This window comes from Carcharhinus amblyrhynchos, chromosome 3 (genome assembly GCF_965287045.1).
Source record: "Carcharhinus amblyrhynchos chromosome 3, sCarAmb.v2.hapA, whole genome shotgun sequence".
Taxonomy (NCBI): Eukaryota; Metazoa; Chordata; class Chondrichthyes; order Carcharhiniformes; family Carcharhinidae; genus Carcharhinus; species Carcharhinus amblyrhynchos.
In genome coordinates, this window is record NC_137326.1 from 65,470,575 (window position 1) to 65,484,220 (window position 13,646).

Here is a 13,646-nt window from a genome sequence, read left to right on the forward strand (position 1 = left end):
GGGGTTTCTGATCAGTGGTCACTCTATATTGACTGGGGGTTCAGATCCGAGATCATTCTATATTGACTAGGGATTCAGATCCAAGCTCACTCAATATATTAACTGGTGGGGTGTGATCGGGGTCAATCAGTATTGCCCGGTGGGTCTGATCAGGGCTAATTAGTATTGCCTGGGGGCTTCTGCTCAGGGGTCACTCTGAATTGACTAGGGATTCTGATCAGAGGTCACTTCGTACGGACCGGGGTAATTGGACCTGTTGTCACTCTGTATTGACTGGGCGGGGCGGGAGGGGAAGAATCGGATCAGCTGTTGCTCTGTATTGACTGGGTGTATCAGACCAGTGGTCAGTCTATATTGATCAGGGTTTCTGATCATGGGTTACTCTGTTTTGACCAGGGACTGTGGTGGAGGGGTGTCACTTGGTTTGATCAAGATTTCGGAAAGGGTCTGACTGAGGGTGTTCATAGAATCATAGAACCCTACAGTGCAGAAAAAGGCCCTTCAACCTATCGAGTCTGCACCGACCACAATCCCACCCAGGCCCTACCCCCACATCCCTACATATGTTACCAGCTAATCCCTCTAACTTATGCATCTCAGGACACTAAGGTGCAATTTTAGCATGGCCAATCAAGCTAACACGCACATCTTTGGACTGTGGGAGGAAACCCATGCAGACACAAGGAGAATGTGCAAACTCCACACAGACAGCGACTCGAGCCAGGAATTGAACCCAGGTCCCTGGAGCTGTGAAGCAACAGTGCTAACCACTGTGCTACCGTGCCACCCAATGTTATTCATTAATGATCAGGGGGTCGAAATTGGTTACTCATAGTTGTCGTGACGTTATGTGGGGAGGTGATCACACTTGAACCACAATGTGTTTATGGGGGTTTCAGGAGTTCAGTATTGATTGATCAGTGGCTGTGAGATGAAGTTACGTGACTCCGTATCGACCCGGGGTCAAAACAAAGAACAAAGAACAACCCAGCACAGGAAACAGGCCCTTCGGCCCAACAAGCCCGCGCCGCCACATCACCCTACACCTATTCTACCCTGCGTGTCTACGAATAGAACCCCTGACTTAGCCAGATTCAGGGGAGAATAGTGTCAATTTGGTAAAACCAATCAGCCTAAGAGCACATCTTTGGGGTGTGGGAGGAAACCGGAGCGCCCGGAGGAAACCCACGCATCCGCAGGGAGAATGCACAAACTCCCACAGACACTGGCCCAAATCCATGTATCTGCACAGCTAGCAGTGCTAGTCACCGAGCTGTTGCGGCGCCCTTCTACCGGTCCAGGATCAAGCACACACACCGACACGAAGTACTAGGCCACTCCTGGAACCTCCAAGAGTAGCCCACGCACGACCCACCGTGTGCATGCCCCTCGTTTGACAACGAGGTGGACCTCCACCTGCGGAATAAAAGACAAAAACGTTAATCACAAGCCTGCCTTTCCGGTCTCTCCCGAGGTTCTAACCCTTATTTAATACCCCTACCATAACCCTCCATCCTCGTTTCACTCATGTGCCTATCTAACTGAACCTTAAACGAGTCCAACGTTCCCACCTCCACCACCCTACTCGGTAGCGCGTTCCATACCCCCACAACTCTCTGCGTAAAGAACCTTCCTCTCATATCCAAATTATATCTCTCCCCCCTCACCCTTAAATCATGTCCTCTTGTATTTGTTACCAATCTAGGGAGCAGTCTCTCACTATTGACCCTGTCTATTCCCTTCAGTATCTTATATACCTCTATCATGTCCCCCCTCAATCTCCGTCTTTCCCAGGAGAACAGTCCCAGTTTCTCCAACCTTTCCTCGTACCCCAGCCCCTCCATGCCAGGCAACATCCTGGTAAACCTCCTCTGCACCCTTTCCAGAGCCTCCACGTCCTTCCGGTAGTAAGGTGACCAGAACTGGACGCAGTACTCCAAATGCGGTCTAACCAACGTTCTATACAACTGAAGCATTAGACGGCAGCTTTTAAACTCTATCCCCCTTCCTATAAAGGCTAGCATTCCATAAGCCTTCCTGACAACATTCTCCATTTGTGTTGCAACCTTCATGGATTTGTGAACCTGCACTCCCAGGTCCCTCTGTGTTTCTATACTCCTAATTTGTCTACCTTTAATCACATAGCTCCTCTCTACATTATTCCTTCCAAAATGCATCACCCCGCATTTGTCAGGATTAAATTCCATCTGCCACCTATCTGCCCACTGCACCAACCTATCTATATCCTGTTGTATCACCTCACAATCCACTTCGGTACCCGCCAACCCTGCCATCTTGGTGTCATCAGCAAACTTGCTGATCACACCACCTACGCTCTCTTCCAAGTCATTTATGTATACTACAAAGAGGAGAGGTCCCAGTACTGAGCCCTGCGGCACACCACTGGTCACTGGCCTCCAGCCGGACAAAGTCCCCTCCACTACCACCCTCTGTCTCCTATTACCCAGCCAGTTCTCAATCCACCTAGCTACCTGACCTCGTATCCCATGCGCCTTAACCTTTTCTACCAGCCTACCATGAGGGACTTTGTCAAACGCCTTACTGAAATCCATATAGATGACACCAATGGCTCTCCCATCGTCAACCATTTTTGTCACCTCCTCAAAGAATTCCACCAGATTCGTAAGGCAAGACCTCCCTCTAACAAAGCCATGTTGCGTATCCCTAATCAGACTGCAACGCTCCAGATGCTCATACATCCTACCCCTAAGTACTTTTTCCATTAATTTCCCTACCACCGATGTCAAACTCACCGGCCTATAATTTCCAGGGTTATCCCTGCTACCTTTTTTGAACAGCGGTACCACATTTGCTACCCTCCAGTCTTCTGGGACCTCACCTGTGTCCAAAGAAGAGACAAAGATTTGCGCCAGAGGCCCAGCAATTTCATCTTTCACCTCCCTAAGCAGCCTGGGATAAATACCATCAGGCCCCGGAGCTTTATCCGTCCTTACACTACCTAAAAGCCCTAGCACTTCCTCCCTCGTAATAGATATTTCCTGCAGCTGATCCTCAGCTCCCTCTAACAGACCGCACGATTCCGAACCCCTCTCCTTCGTGAATACCGACGCAAAGTATTCATTCAGGAGCTCCCCTATTCCCTCCGACTCAATACATATCTCCCCACTTTTGTCCCTAAGAGGTCCAATTTTCCCTCTAACTACTCTCTTGCTCTTGACCCAGGGTCACGGAGGTGCGGGGGTTCACCCATTATTGACCAATGATCATTGAGGAGGTCATTATTGACCAATAGTGTCACAGATTGCCATTTGCAAGACTGATCTCACACACTTACCGAAGCAGGATGGACTGGGCTGGTGTGCTGGTTGGAAGCTGAGCTTGTATTCGGGAGCAGTGCGATGTTCCATGCTCCTCTCCTCTGCTTCCACACAGATTCGATTTGACTGTAACTTCTCCAGCTGGAAACTAGTCTCCTCCCACCAGGATCGGAGAGTGGCTATTGTCTCTGAAAGAACTTCCTCGCCATTCACTTGCACGCTCACCTATGAAAGTGAGGATGATAAATATAGTCAACAAACCAAGGAGATGAACCCCTCCCACCAGTACTTCCACTGTTGCTGAAATCTGTGCCCTCCAGACAGTCAGTTCCCCTCTGTGTACTGGGGTCTTTGATAAAACAGTTGCTACTCATGTTCTGGGGTCTCCGATAATACAGTTACTACCAGTATTTGTGGGGTCTCTGATCAAACAGTCGCTCCCACACTCTGGGATCTCTGATAAAACAGTCACTTCCAAAATTCGGGAGTCTTTGATAAAACAGTTGCTTCCCATTTTCTCAGGGCCCGTTTAAGACAGACACTCCCCGTGCACTGGGATCTCTGATAAAATAGGCACTCCTCATGTTCTTGATTTCTGATAAAACAATTGCTCCACATGTTCTGGAGTCTCTGATAAAATGGTCACTCCCCATGTTTTGGGGTCTGATAAACAGTCAGTCCCAAAATTTGGGGTCTGATAAACAGTCAGTCCCAAAATTTGGGGTCTGATAAACAGTCAGTCCCAAAATTTGGGGTCTGATAAACAGTCAGTCCCAAAATTTGGGGTCTGATAAACAGTCAGTCCCAAAATTTGGGGGATTCTGATAAAACAGTTGCTCCCTCCGTTCTGCAATCTCTGATAAAGCAGTCCATTCCCTGTGTTCTGGGGTCTTGGATAAAACAGTCACTCTCAAAATTTGGGGGTTTCCAATTGTTCCCAATGTTCTGGGGTCTCTGATACAACAGATTTTCCCTATATTCTGGGACCTCTTATAAACAGTCGCTTCCCATGTTTTGGGTCTCGGATTAAAGAGTCGCTGCCCGTGTTTTGCATCTCGGATGAAAGAGTCACTCACTTTGTTCTGCGGACTCTGATAACAGTTGCTCCCCGTGTTCTGGGGTCTCTGATAAAACAGCTGCTTTTCATTACTGGGTCTCTGATAAAACAGGCGTTCCCTATGTTCTGGGGTGTCTCATAAAACAGCTGTTCCCCATGTTCTACGGTCTCTGAGATAACGTGTTCTCTATGATCTGGGATCACTGATAAAACAGTCGCTCCCTGTGTGATACACAGGCATTCCACTTTCCGGGATAACTGATAAAACAGAGTTTCTGATAAACAGTCGCTTCCAATATTCTGGGGTCTCTAATAAAATAGTCACTCCATGGTCTGGGGTCTCTGGCAAAACAGTCATTCCCTGAGTCTGGGGACGCTGCTAAAACAGGTGTTCACAATGTTTTGGAGTCTCTGATAAAACAGTCGCTCCGTGTTTTGGGGCCTCTGATACCTCTTGTTCTGAGGTATTTGATAAAACAGTCATTCCCTGTGTTCTTGGGTCTCTGATAGAACAGGTGCTTCCCCTGTACTGGGGTCTCTGATGAATCAGATGTTCCCCGTGTACTGGAGTCTCAGATAAATAGGTGTTCCCCATGTTCTGGGATGTCCCAAAACAGGCATTCCCCATGTTTCGGGGTGTCTCATAAAACAACCATTCCCCACATTCTGGGGACTCTGATTCAACAGTCGCTCCCAATGTTCTGAGAATTCTGATAAAACAGCCACTCCCCATGTCCTGGGGTCTCTGATAAAACAGTCGCTCCCGATGTCTTGGGATCTCTGGTAAAACAGGCTCTACACACTTTCTGGGGTCTCTGATAAAATAGTAGCTCCCTCTGTTATGGGGTCTCTGATAACACAGTCACTCCAAATGTTCTGGGGCGTCTGGGAAAACAGTCACTCCCAGTGTTCCATGTTATGTGATAAAACAGGTGCTCCCCGTTTACTGGAGTCTCTGATAAATATGCGGTTCACATGTTTTGGGATGACTCATAAGACTCCCCGTGTGAATGCTCCCCATGTTGTCAGGTCCCTAGAAATAAAACACAGGCGCTCCCCGTGGTCCGGGGTCTCTGGCAAATCAGTCACTCTCTGCTTTCTGGGGACTCAAACAAGCTGTTCTGGGGTATCTGATAAAACAGGCGCCTCCAATGTTCTGGGGTCTTGTTAAAACAGTTGCACGTGTGTACTGGAGTCTCAGATAAATAGGTGTTCCCCATGTTCTAAGATGTCTCAAAACAGGCGTTCTAGGGCGTTTAGAGGTGCCAGAGGTCGTGGTAAATATTGGTACCACTGACATAGGTAAGAAAAGGGAAGTGGTCATGAAAAGAGAATATAGGGAGTTAGGTAGACAGTTGAGAAGGAGGAATGCAAAGGTAATAATCTCGGGATTGCTGCCTGTGCCACGAGACAGTGAGAGCAGGAATGGAATGAGGTGGAGGATAAATGCGTGGCTGAGGGATTGGAGCAGGGATTCAGGTTCCTGGATCATTGGGACCTCTTTATGGGCAGGTGTGACCTGTACAAAAAGGACGGGTGGCACTTGAATCTCAGGGGGACCAATATCCTGGCGGGAAGGTTTGCTCAGGCTACTGGGGAGACTTTAAACTAGAATGGTTGGGGGGAGGGAATCAAAATGAAGTGACTGGGAGAGAGGAGGTTAGCTCGCAAATAAAGAGAGATTGTCGACAGTGTTAGAGGGAGGATAGGCAGGTGATGGAGAAGGGGAGTGCTCAGGCTGAAGGTTTGAGATGTGTCTATTTTAACGCTAGGAGTGTTGTGAACAAAGTGGATGAGCTAAGAGCATGGATCTCTACTGGAAATATGATATGACGGCCATTACAGAGACTTGGATGACTGAGGGACAAGACTGGATACTTCAAGTGTCGGGTTTCAGATGCTTCAGGAGGGACAGGGAGGGAGGCAAAAGAGGTGGGGGAGTGGCACTGTTGATCAGGGCTAGTGTCACGGCTGTAGAGAAGGTGGATGCCGTGGAGGGATTGTTTACGGAGTCTCTAGGGGTGGAAGTTTGGAACAGGAAGGGGTCAATAACTTTACTGGGTGTTTTCTATAGGCCGCCCAATAGTAACAGGGTTGTTGAGGAGCAGATGGGGAAACAGATCCTGGAGAGATTTAATAATAAGAGTTGTCGTGATGGGAGACTTTAATTTCCTATATATTGATTGGAATATCCCTAGGGTAAGGGGTTTGGATGGGGAGGAGTTTGTTAGGTGTGTTCAGGAGGGTTTCCTGACACAGTATGTGGATAAGCCTACAACAGGAGAGGCTGTACTTGATTTGGTATTGGGTAATGAACCTGGACAGGTGTTAGATCTCTCGGTGGGAGAGCATTTTGGGGATAGTGATCATAACTCTATCTCCTTTACACTAGCATTGGAGAGAGATAGGATCAGACAAGCTAGGAAAGTGTTTATCTGGAGTAAAGGGAATGATGAAGCCATCAGGCAGGAAATTACAGGCATAAATTGGAAGGAGGTTTTCTCGGGGAAATGTACAGAAGAAATGTGGCAGATTTTCAAGGAATGTTTGTCTGGAGATCTGCATGACAACGTTCCGATGAGGCAAGGAAGTTTTGGTAGGTTACAGGAACCATGGTGCACAAAAGTTGTAATGAATCTAGTCAAAAAGAAAAGAAAAGCATACAAAAGGTTCAGGGAGCTAGGTAATGTTAGGGATCTAGAGGAGTATACGACTTGTAGGAAGGAATTTAAGAAGGAAATTAGGAGAGACAGAAGGGGTCATGAGAAGGTCTTGGCAGGTAAGATCAAGGAAAACCCCAAGGCGTTCTACAAGTATGTGAAAAGCAAAAGGATGAGATGCGAAGGAATAGGACCTATCACATGTGACAGTATGAAAGTTTGTATAGAACTGGTAGAAATAGCAGAGGTGCTCAATGAATACTTTACTTCAGTATTCACGGTGGAAAAGGATCTTGGTGGTTGTAGGGCAGGCTTGTGGCGGACTGAAAAGCTTGAGTACATGGACATTAAAAAAGAGGATATGTTGGAGCTTTTGAAAAGCAACAAGACAGATAAGTCGCCGGAACCGGATGGGACGTACCCAAGGTTACTGTGGGAGGCGAAGGAAGGGATTGCAGAGCCTCCGGCGATGATCTTTGCGTCATCGATGGAGATGGGAGGGGTTCCGGAGGATTGCGGATGTGGTTCCTATATTCAAGAAAGCGAGTAGAGATAGCCCAGGAAATTATCAACCGGTGAGTCTAACCTCAGTGGTTGGTAAGTTGATGGAGAAGATCCTGAAAGACAGGATTTATGAACATTTAGAAACATACAGTATGATCAAAAATAGTCAGCACGGCTTTGTCAAAGGCAGTTTGTGCCTTACGAGCCTGGTTGAGTTTTTTGAAGATGTGACTAAACACATCGAAGAAGGGAGAGCAGTAGATGTGGTTTATATGGACTTCGGCAAGGCCTTCAGTAATGTCCCCCGTGCAAGGCTTATTGAGAAAGTGAGGGGGCATGGGATCCAAAGGGACATGGGATCCAAAGGGACATTGCTTTGTGGAGCCAGAACTGGCTTGCCCACAGAAGGCAAAGAGTGGTTGTAGATGGGTCTTTTCCTGCATGGAGATTGGTGACCAGTGGAGTGCCCCGGGGATCTGTTCTGGGACCCTTGCTGTTTGAGATTTTTATAAATGATCTGGATGAGGAAGTGGAGGGATGGGTTGGTAAGTTTGCCAATGACATGAAGGTTGGAGGTGTTGTGGATAGTTTGGAGGGATGTCAGAAGTTGCAGCAAGACACAGATAGGATGCAAGACTGGGTGGAGAAGTGGCAGATGGACTTCAACCCGGATAGGTGTGTGATGATTCATTTTGGCAGATCAAATGGGATGAAGGAATATAATATTAAAGGGTAAGCCTCTTAGCAGTGTGGAAGAGCAGAAGGATCTTGGGGTCCGGGTTCATAGGACTCTCAAATCGGCTTCGCAGGTAGAGGATGTGGTTAAGAAGGCGTATGGTGTACAGGCCTTCATTGGCGGAGGAATCAAGTTTAGGATTCGGGAGATAATGCTGCAGCTGTATAAGACCATGGTCAGACCCCACTTGGAGTACTGTGCTCAGTTCTGGTCGTCTCATTATAGGAGGGATGTGGAAGCCATTGAAAGAGTGCAGAGGAGATTTACAAGGATGTTACCTGGATTAGGTGGCATGCCTTATGAAGATAGGTTGAGAGAGCTCAATCTTTTCTCCTTAGAGAGACGAAGGATGAGAGGGGACCTGATAGAGGTGTATAACATGATGAAAGGTATTGATCAGGTGGACTCTCAGGGGCTTTTCCCCAGGGCTGAAATGGCTGCCACAAGAGGACACAAGTTTAAGGTGCTGGAGAGCAAGTACAGAGGAGATATCAGGGGTAAGTTTTTCACTCAGAGGATGGTGGGTGAGTGTAATCGGCTGCCGTCGATGGTGGTGGAGGCAAATTCAATAGGGTCTTTTAAGAGACTTCTGGATGAGTACATGGGACTTAATAGGATTGAGGGTTATAGGTAGAGATAAGGTTGGCGCAACTTGTGGGCCGAAGGGCCTGTTTGTGCTGTAGTTTTTCTATGATTCTATGAAAACAGGTGCTCTCCGTGTTCTGGATCTCTGATAAAACAGGCACACCCTGTACTCTGGGGTCTCTGATAAAACTGTCGCTTCCTGTGTTCTGGGTCTCTGATAAAATTGTCACTCATCTTGTTCTGGACTCTCTGATAAAGCAATCGCTCACCATGTTCTGGGGTCCCTGTGCAGTAGTCGATCCAATTTTCCAGCACTGAAGGCCACCTGCTCTGTACCGAGCCTGCACTTTGTCCACACTTGTTTCTAAAACCTCCAGCACCAAACCCAGCTCTTCGGAGAACAGGAGTTCAATGACTGCAAAAAGACAGGAACTGAAAATCAGTGAGGATTTATGGGAGAAAGAAGGCCTCAAGCCTAGGCTGGCCAGTTTAGAGGAGGGGGCACTCAAAAGACTCATATACTTTTGTCACTCACCAGCAGCGTCGCTAAACGAAATGTCGAGTTCCATGCCGCAGTTTCCAGCAATAGCCATTTCTAATAGACAGGTAAGCAGACCCCCATCACTGACATCATGGCCAGCAGTCAACAGACCATCTGTCAATAGGAAAAGAGAATGGTCAAGAAACAATGAACTGGAATCGGTGGCAAAATCCTATTGGCATTATGTGCACCAGGACTCACCCTCCAGAAGGTGCTGAGTGATGGTGAAGCAGGATGCCAGCTGTTGTGGGCTATCCATATCTGGGCAATCATTGCCAATCTGTGAGTAACACTGAGCCAAGGCACCTCCTCCCAACCGATATTTACCAGGAGTAATTGGGACATACAGGAGCATGCCTGAAACAAAGACACAGATTGATACCAATCAAGGGGAGCTCCATGATAGCCTGGTTATTGGGGTTCAAAAATAGCCACCCCCAAAATACTCACCCCCAAAGCCAGGTACACTCACTCTTTGACCCACCCTCTTTCCCCTGCCTTGGTCTCTCCGCAGATCCATATCCTGCACCCCCAGCTCAAGGCACCACAACCCAGTCTGCCACAATTCCTGTCCTGCGACCCTGCCCCTTTCCCCTGTCTTGGTCTTCTTGAAGCCCCACCTTCTACATCCTGTGCCTCGACCCCTGCTGTACACCATAAGCTATACCTTGTCCATGGGGATTTTTCAGGTCAGGGGTCACAGTGCAGGTAATGTCAGGACACACGGCGTAAACTGAGATCACAAGGGAGCCTGAAAAGGATGAGAGAAATGAATATGAGTCTGAGAAACCGAATAAGAAGGTTTACGTTAAATATCAGAGACAATGCTGAAGCTGAAGAGAAAAGGGTAGATAGTAAAATAGATGAAATAAGAAGGACAAAGGGAGAGTCTGAAGGAAATCCAGATGTGCAAAAAGCTAGCATGGGCACAAGGGCCTCACCTGGGGCCTTCACCGTCTCCTGTCCCACACGAGCAGCCATACTCAAAGAATCCTTCCCACCATCCACTGCAATTCCAAGTTCAGACAACGTCAGGCACATAGCCTCGCAGGCATTATACAGAGCTGCCCCTTCACCTGGTAACTTAGCCGGCCACATCCAGTTAGCACTACACTTCACATCCTGACGTAGAAAGAACAAATATCACACCAAGCACCAGGCAAATAAACATTGTGCAGTAGGGAATGACCAATTGGGCTGACTTCAGAGTGGCTGCTACCAAGGGTGTTTCCAGAAAGCGGGCCCTCAGATTGTTTACAGCAAGCAGAGGAGTTGAGGGGGCTTACAATGGGTGGTTGAGGGCACTTATGGCAGGGGTGAGGGGGGCTGCACTCACTAGGAAGGACCGCTGAGACATGTGTACAGCAGGAGAGGCTGTGGGGTGGGGGTCTGTGGGCAGCAGGAGGGTGAGGGTTTGTGACAGGCAATGCCCCGAGTGCTCTAAGCAAGTGGGTTTTCACACGTTAACTACATATTTAGAATGGGCAAGCTTTGGACATAAACATGTTGTGTAACCCTGGCAGGGTTGGAAGACTTTTCTTTACAGAGGAACATAGAACTCTACAGTGCAGAAAGAGGCCCTTCGGCCCATCGTGTCTGCACCAAACACATCTCACCCAGGCCCTACCCCCATATCCCTACATATTATACCCACTAATCCTTCTAACCAACGCATCCCTGGATACTAAGGGGCAATTTCTTAGTATGGCCAATCAACCTAAACTGCACATCTTTGGACTGTGGGAGGAAACCAGAGTACCCAGAGGAAACCCACACAGACGTGAGGAGAATGTGCAAACTCCACACAGACAGTGACCTGAGCCAAGGATCGAACTCAGGACCCTGGAGCTGTGAAGCAGCAGTGCTAATCACTGTGCTACCATGCCTCCCAACACAGTGCTATTTAGTTAACCCTACAACACACTGCTATTCAGTTGCACAGATAGTCTTATTGATCTGCAGACCACAATGGAAAACTTGATGACACAAGGACTTTCTGCAGGAGGGCACCCTGAGGCTGATGTTCTAAGCTCATGCTTTGTTGTCCTCAACTCTTTGAGATCCTGAGTTTTATTCTGTAGCAGATTAACCATGTTGGAGAATAAAACTGAGGCCTATACATTGCTGCCCGAAGGTCTGCCTAAAATTTACGTTGGTATCTGGTTATTTGACTTCCAGGAGTTGAAATGGATAATGGAAACTTGTCTCTTGAGATAATAACTCATCACTAACTCATCCATTAATTAACTCAAATTAACACTTCTGCAGTAGTGGTGATGCCATCATTTTCACACCTTCCAGCAACTACTGATGCATCACAGCCATCCACGTCACTTCCTCCTTCCATGGTGGTATGGAAACATAGAATAGTACAGCACAGTACAGACCCTTCGGCCCTCAATGTTGTGCCGAGCTATGTCCAAACCCAAGATCAAGCTATCCCACTCCCTATCATTCTGGTGTGCTCCATGTGTCTATCCAATAACTGCTTGTAATCATTTGGAAAGTCGCCGGGGTTTTTACTGTGACCCAACTAGCCGACACAGAATCTTTACAGTACAGAAAGAGGCCATTCAGCCCATTGAGTCTATAGTGGATTTCTGAAAGAGCATTCTACCCAGTCCCTCTCCCCTGCCTTAACCCCGTAACCTCGTACATTCTTTTTTCAGAAAGCAATCCAAATCCCCCAATCAAACCAGACTCAAATCACTCTCTGAGTGACAATTGTTTTTCTACTCCTTCTGTCCATTATTTTGAATCTGTAACCTCTAGTTCATGATGATCTCGAGTGAAAACAGTTTCTCACCATTTATCCTGCCCATATCCCTCTGGATCTTGAGCATCTCTATCAAATCTCCTCTCAGCCTGCTTTTCTCCAAGAAAAACAGACCCAACCTCTCCAATCTATCCTCATAGCCACAGTTCTTTACTCCTCAGAAACATTCTTGTGAATTGCAGCACTCTCTCAAGTAAGGTGCCCAAAACCGGATGCAGTATTCAGACAAAGTCTAACGTCTTATACAAAATCAACATGATTTCCTTGTACACAATGCCCTATTAATAAAATCTAGGAAATCATTGGCTTTATTAATTGCTCTCTCAACATGCCTTGTCACCTTTAATGACAAGAATTTTTCAGTTTTCCCACATTTTCCTCCAGATCGTTTATACATGGTACAAACAACAGAGGTCCCAGCACTGAGCCTTGCGGAACAACACGAGCTATAAATCTTCACTCTGAAAAACATCTTTCCATCGCTACTCTTTGTTTTCTATGACCAAGCTAGTTCTGTATCATCTAGCCAGTCCTTCCCAAATCCCATGTGATTTCAGTTTTTGTACCAGTCTGTCATGTGGGACCTTGTCAAACGTCTTAATAAAGTCCACATAAACTATATATATGGCCCTTCCCTTATCAATTATATCTGTCACCTCTTCAAATAAACTCAGTTAATTTGGTGTGACATGATCTTCACCATACAAAACCACGCTGCCCATCACTGCCTAGTCCATTTTCTTCCAAACGTGCAATAACCTGCCCCTCTGTACCTTCTCCAAAAGCTCCCCATCACAGATGTCAGGCTCGCCAGCCTGTAATTTCCTGGATTATCCCCGATTCCTTTCTTAAACATGGGAACAACATTGGCTATTTTCCAGTTCTCTGGAACCTCACTTGTGGTCAAAGAGGTTGTGGTGATACCTGCTAAGGCCCCAGCTATTTCTCCCCTTGTCTTCTGCAGTAACCTGGGATAGATCCTATCCAGCCCCGGGTACTTGTCTGCCTTAATGCAATTTAGGATACTCCACTTCCTCCTTCAATATATTAACATTCTTTATAGTACTCATACATTCATCCTTGACCTCAACATCCGTCATATCATTCTCCTTGGTAAATGCCGATACAAAGTACTCATTCGCTCCACTGTCCTTGAGTGGGCCTACTCTTTCTCTTGCTACCCTCTTGGTTCAAATATATGCATCAAAAGCTTTGAGCTTCTCCTTGATCATTGACATCCATCAACCATTCCCATTTGGTTCCTGCTACTAAGCCAACTTTTTATCCAGTTTGCCACATTACCCTATATCGCACGGACTTTGACTTTTTTGACCAATTTGCCACATGAGACCTTGTTAAACGTATTGCTAAAATCCATGTACACAATATCCATTGCACCATCTTTCTTGTCAATTCCTCAAAGAATTCAAATTTGTGAGGCAAGATCTTCCTTTAACAAATACATGCTGACTATCCCTGAGTAGCCCA

At 47.0% G+C, this 13,646-nt stretch overlaps 1 protein-coding gene across 3 annotated transcripts in view; it reads right to left on the reverse strand.

The window, feature by feature from the left end:
* pfas (phosphoribosylformylglycinamidine synthase) overlaps positions 1-13,646 on the reverse strand; it is a 158,706-nt gene that overhangs the window by 36,419 nt on the left and 108,641 nt on the right. For all 3 annotated transcript variants that reach the window (XM_080184918.1, XM_080184910.1, XM_080184925.1), the window contains 6 exons: positions 10,324-10,504; positions 10,050-10,133; positions 9,584-9,739; positions 9,377-9,496; positions 9,111-9,256; positions 3,317-3,524 (listed from right to left, as the gene is read on the reverse strand). In XM_080184918.1, the coding sequence (XP_080041044.1) occupies positions 3,317-3,524; positions 9,111-9,256; positions 9,377-9,496; positions 9,584-9,739; positions 10,050-10,133; positions 10,324-10,504 (895 nt within the window). The remainder of the gene's footprint in view (positions 1-3,316; positions 3,525-9,110; positions 9,257-9,376; positions 9,497-9,583; positions 9,740-10,049; positions 10,134-10,323; positions 10,505-13,646) is intronic.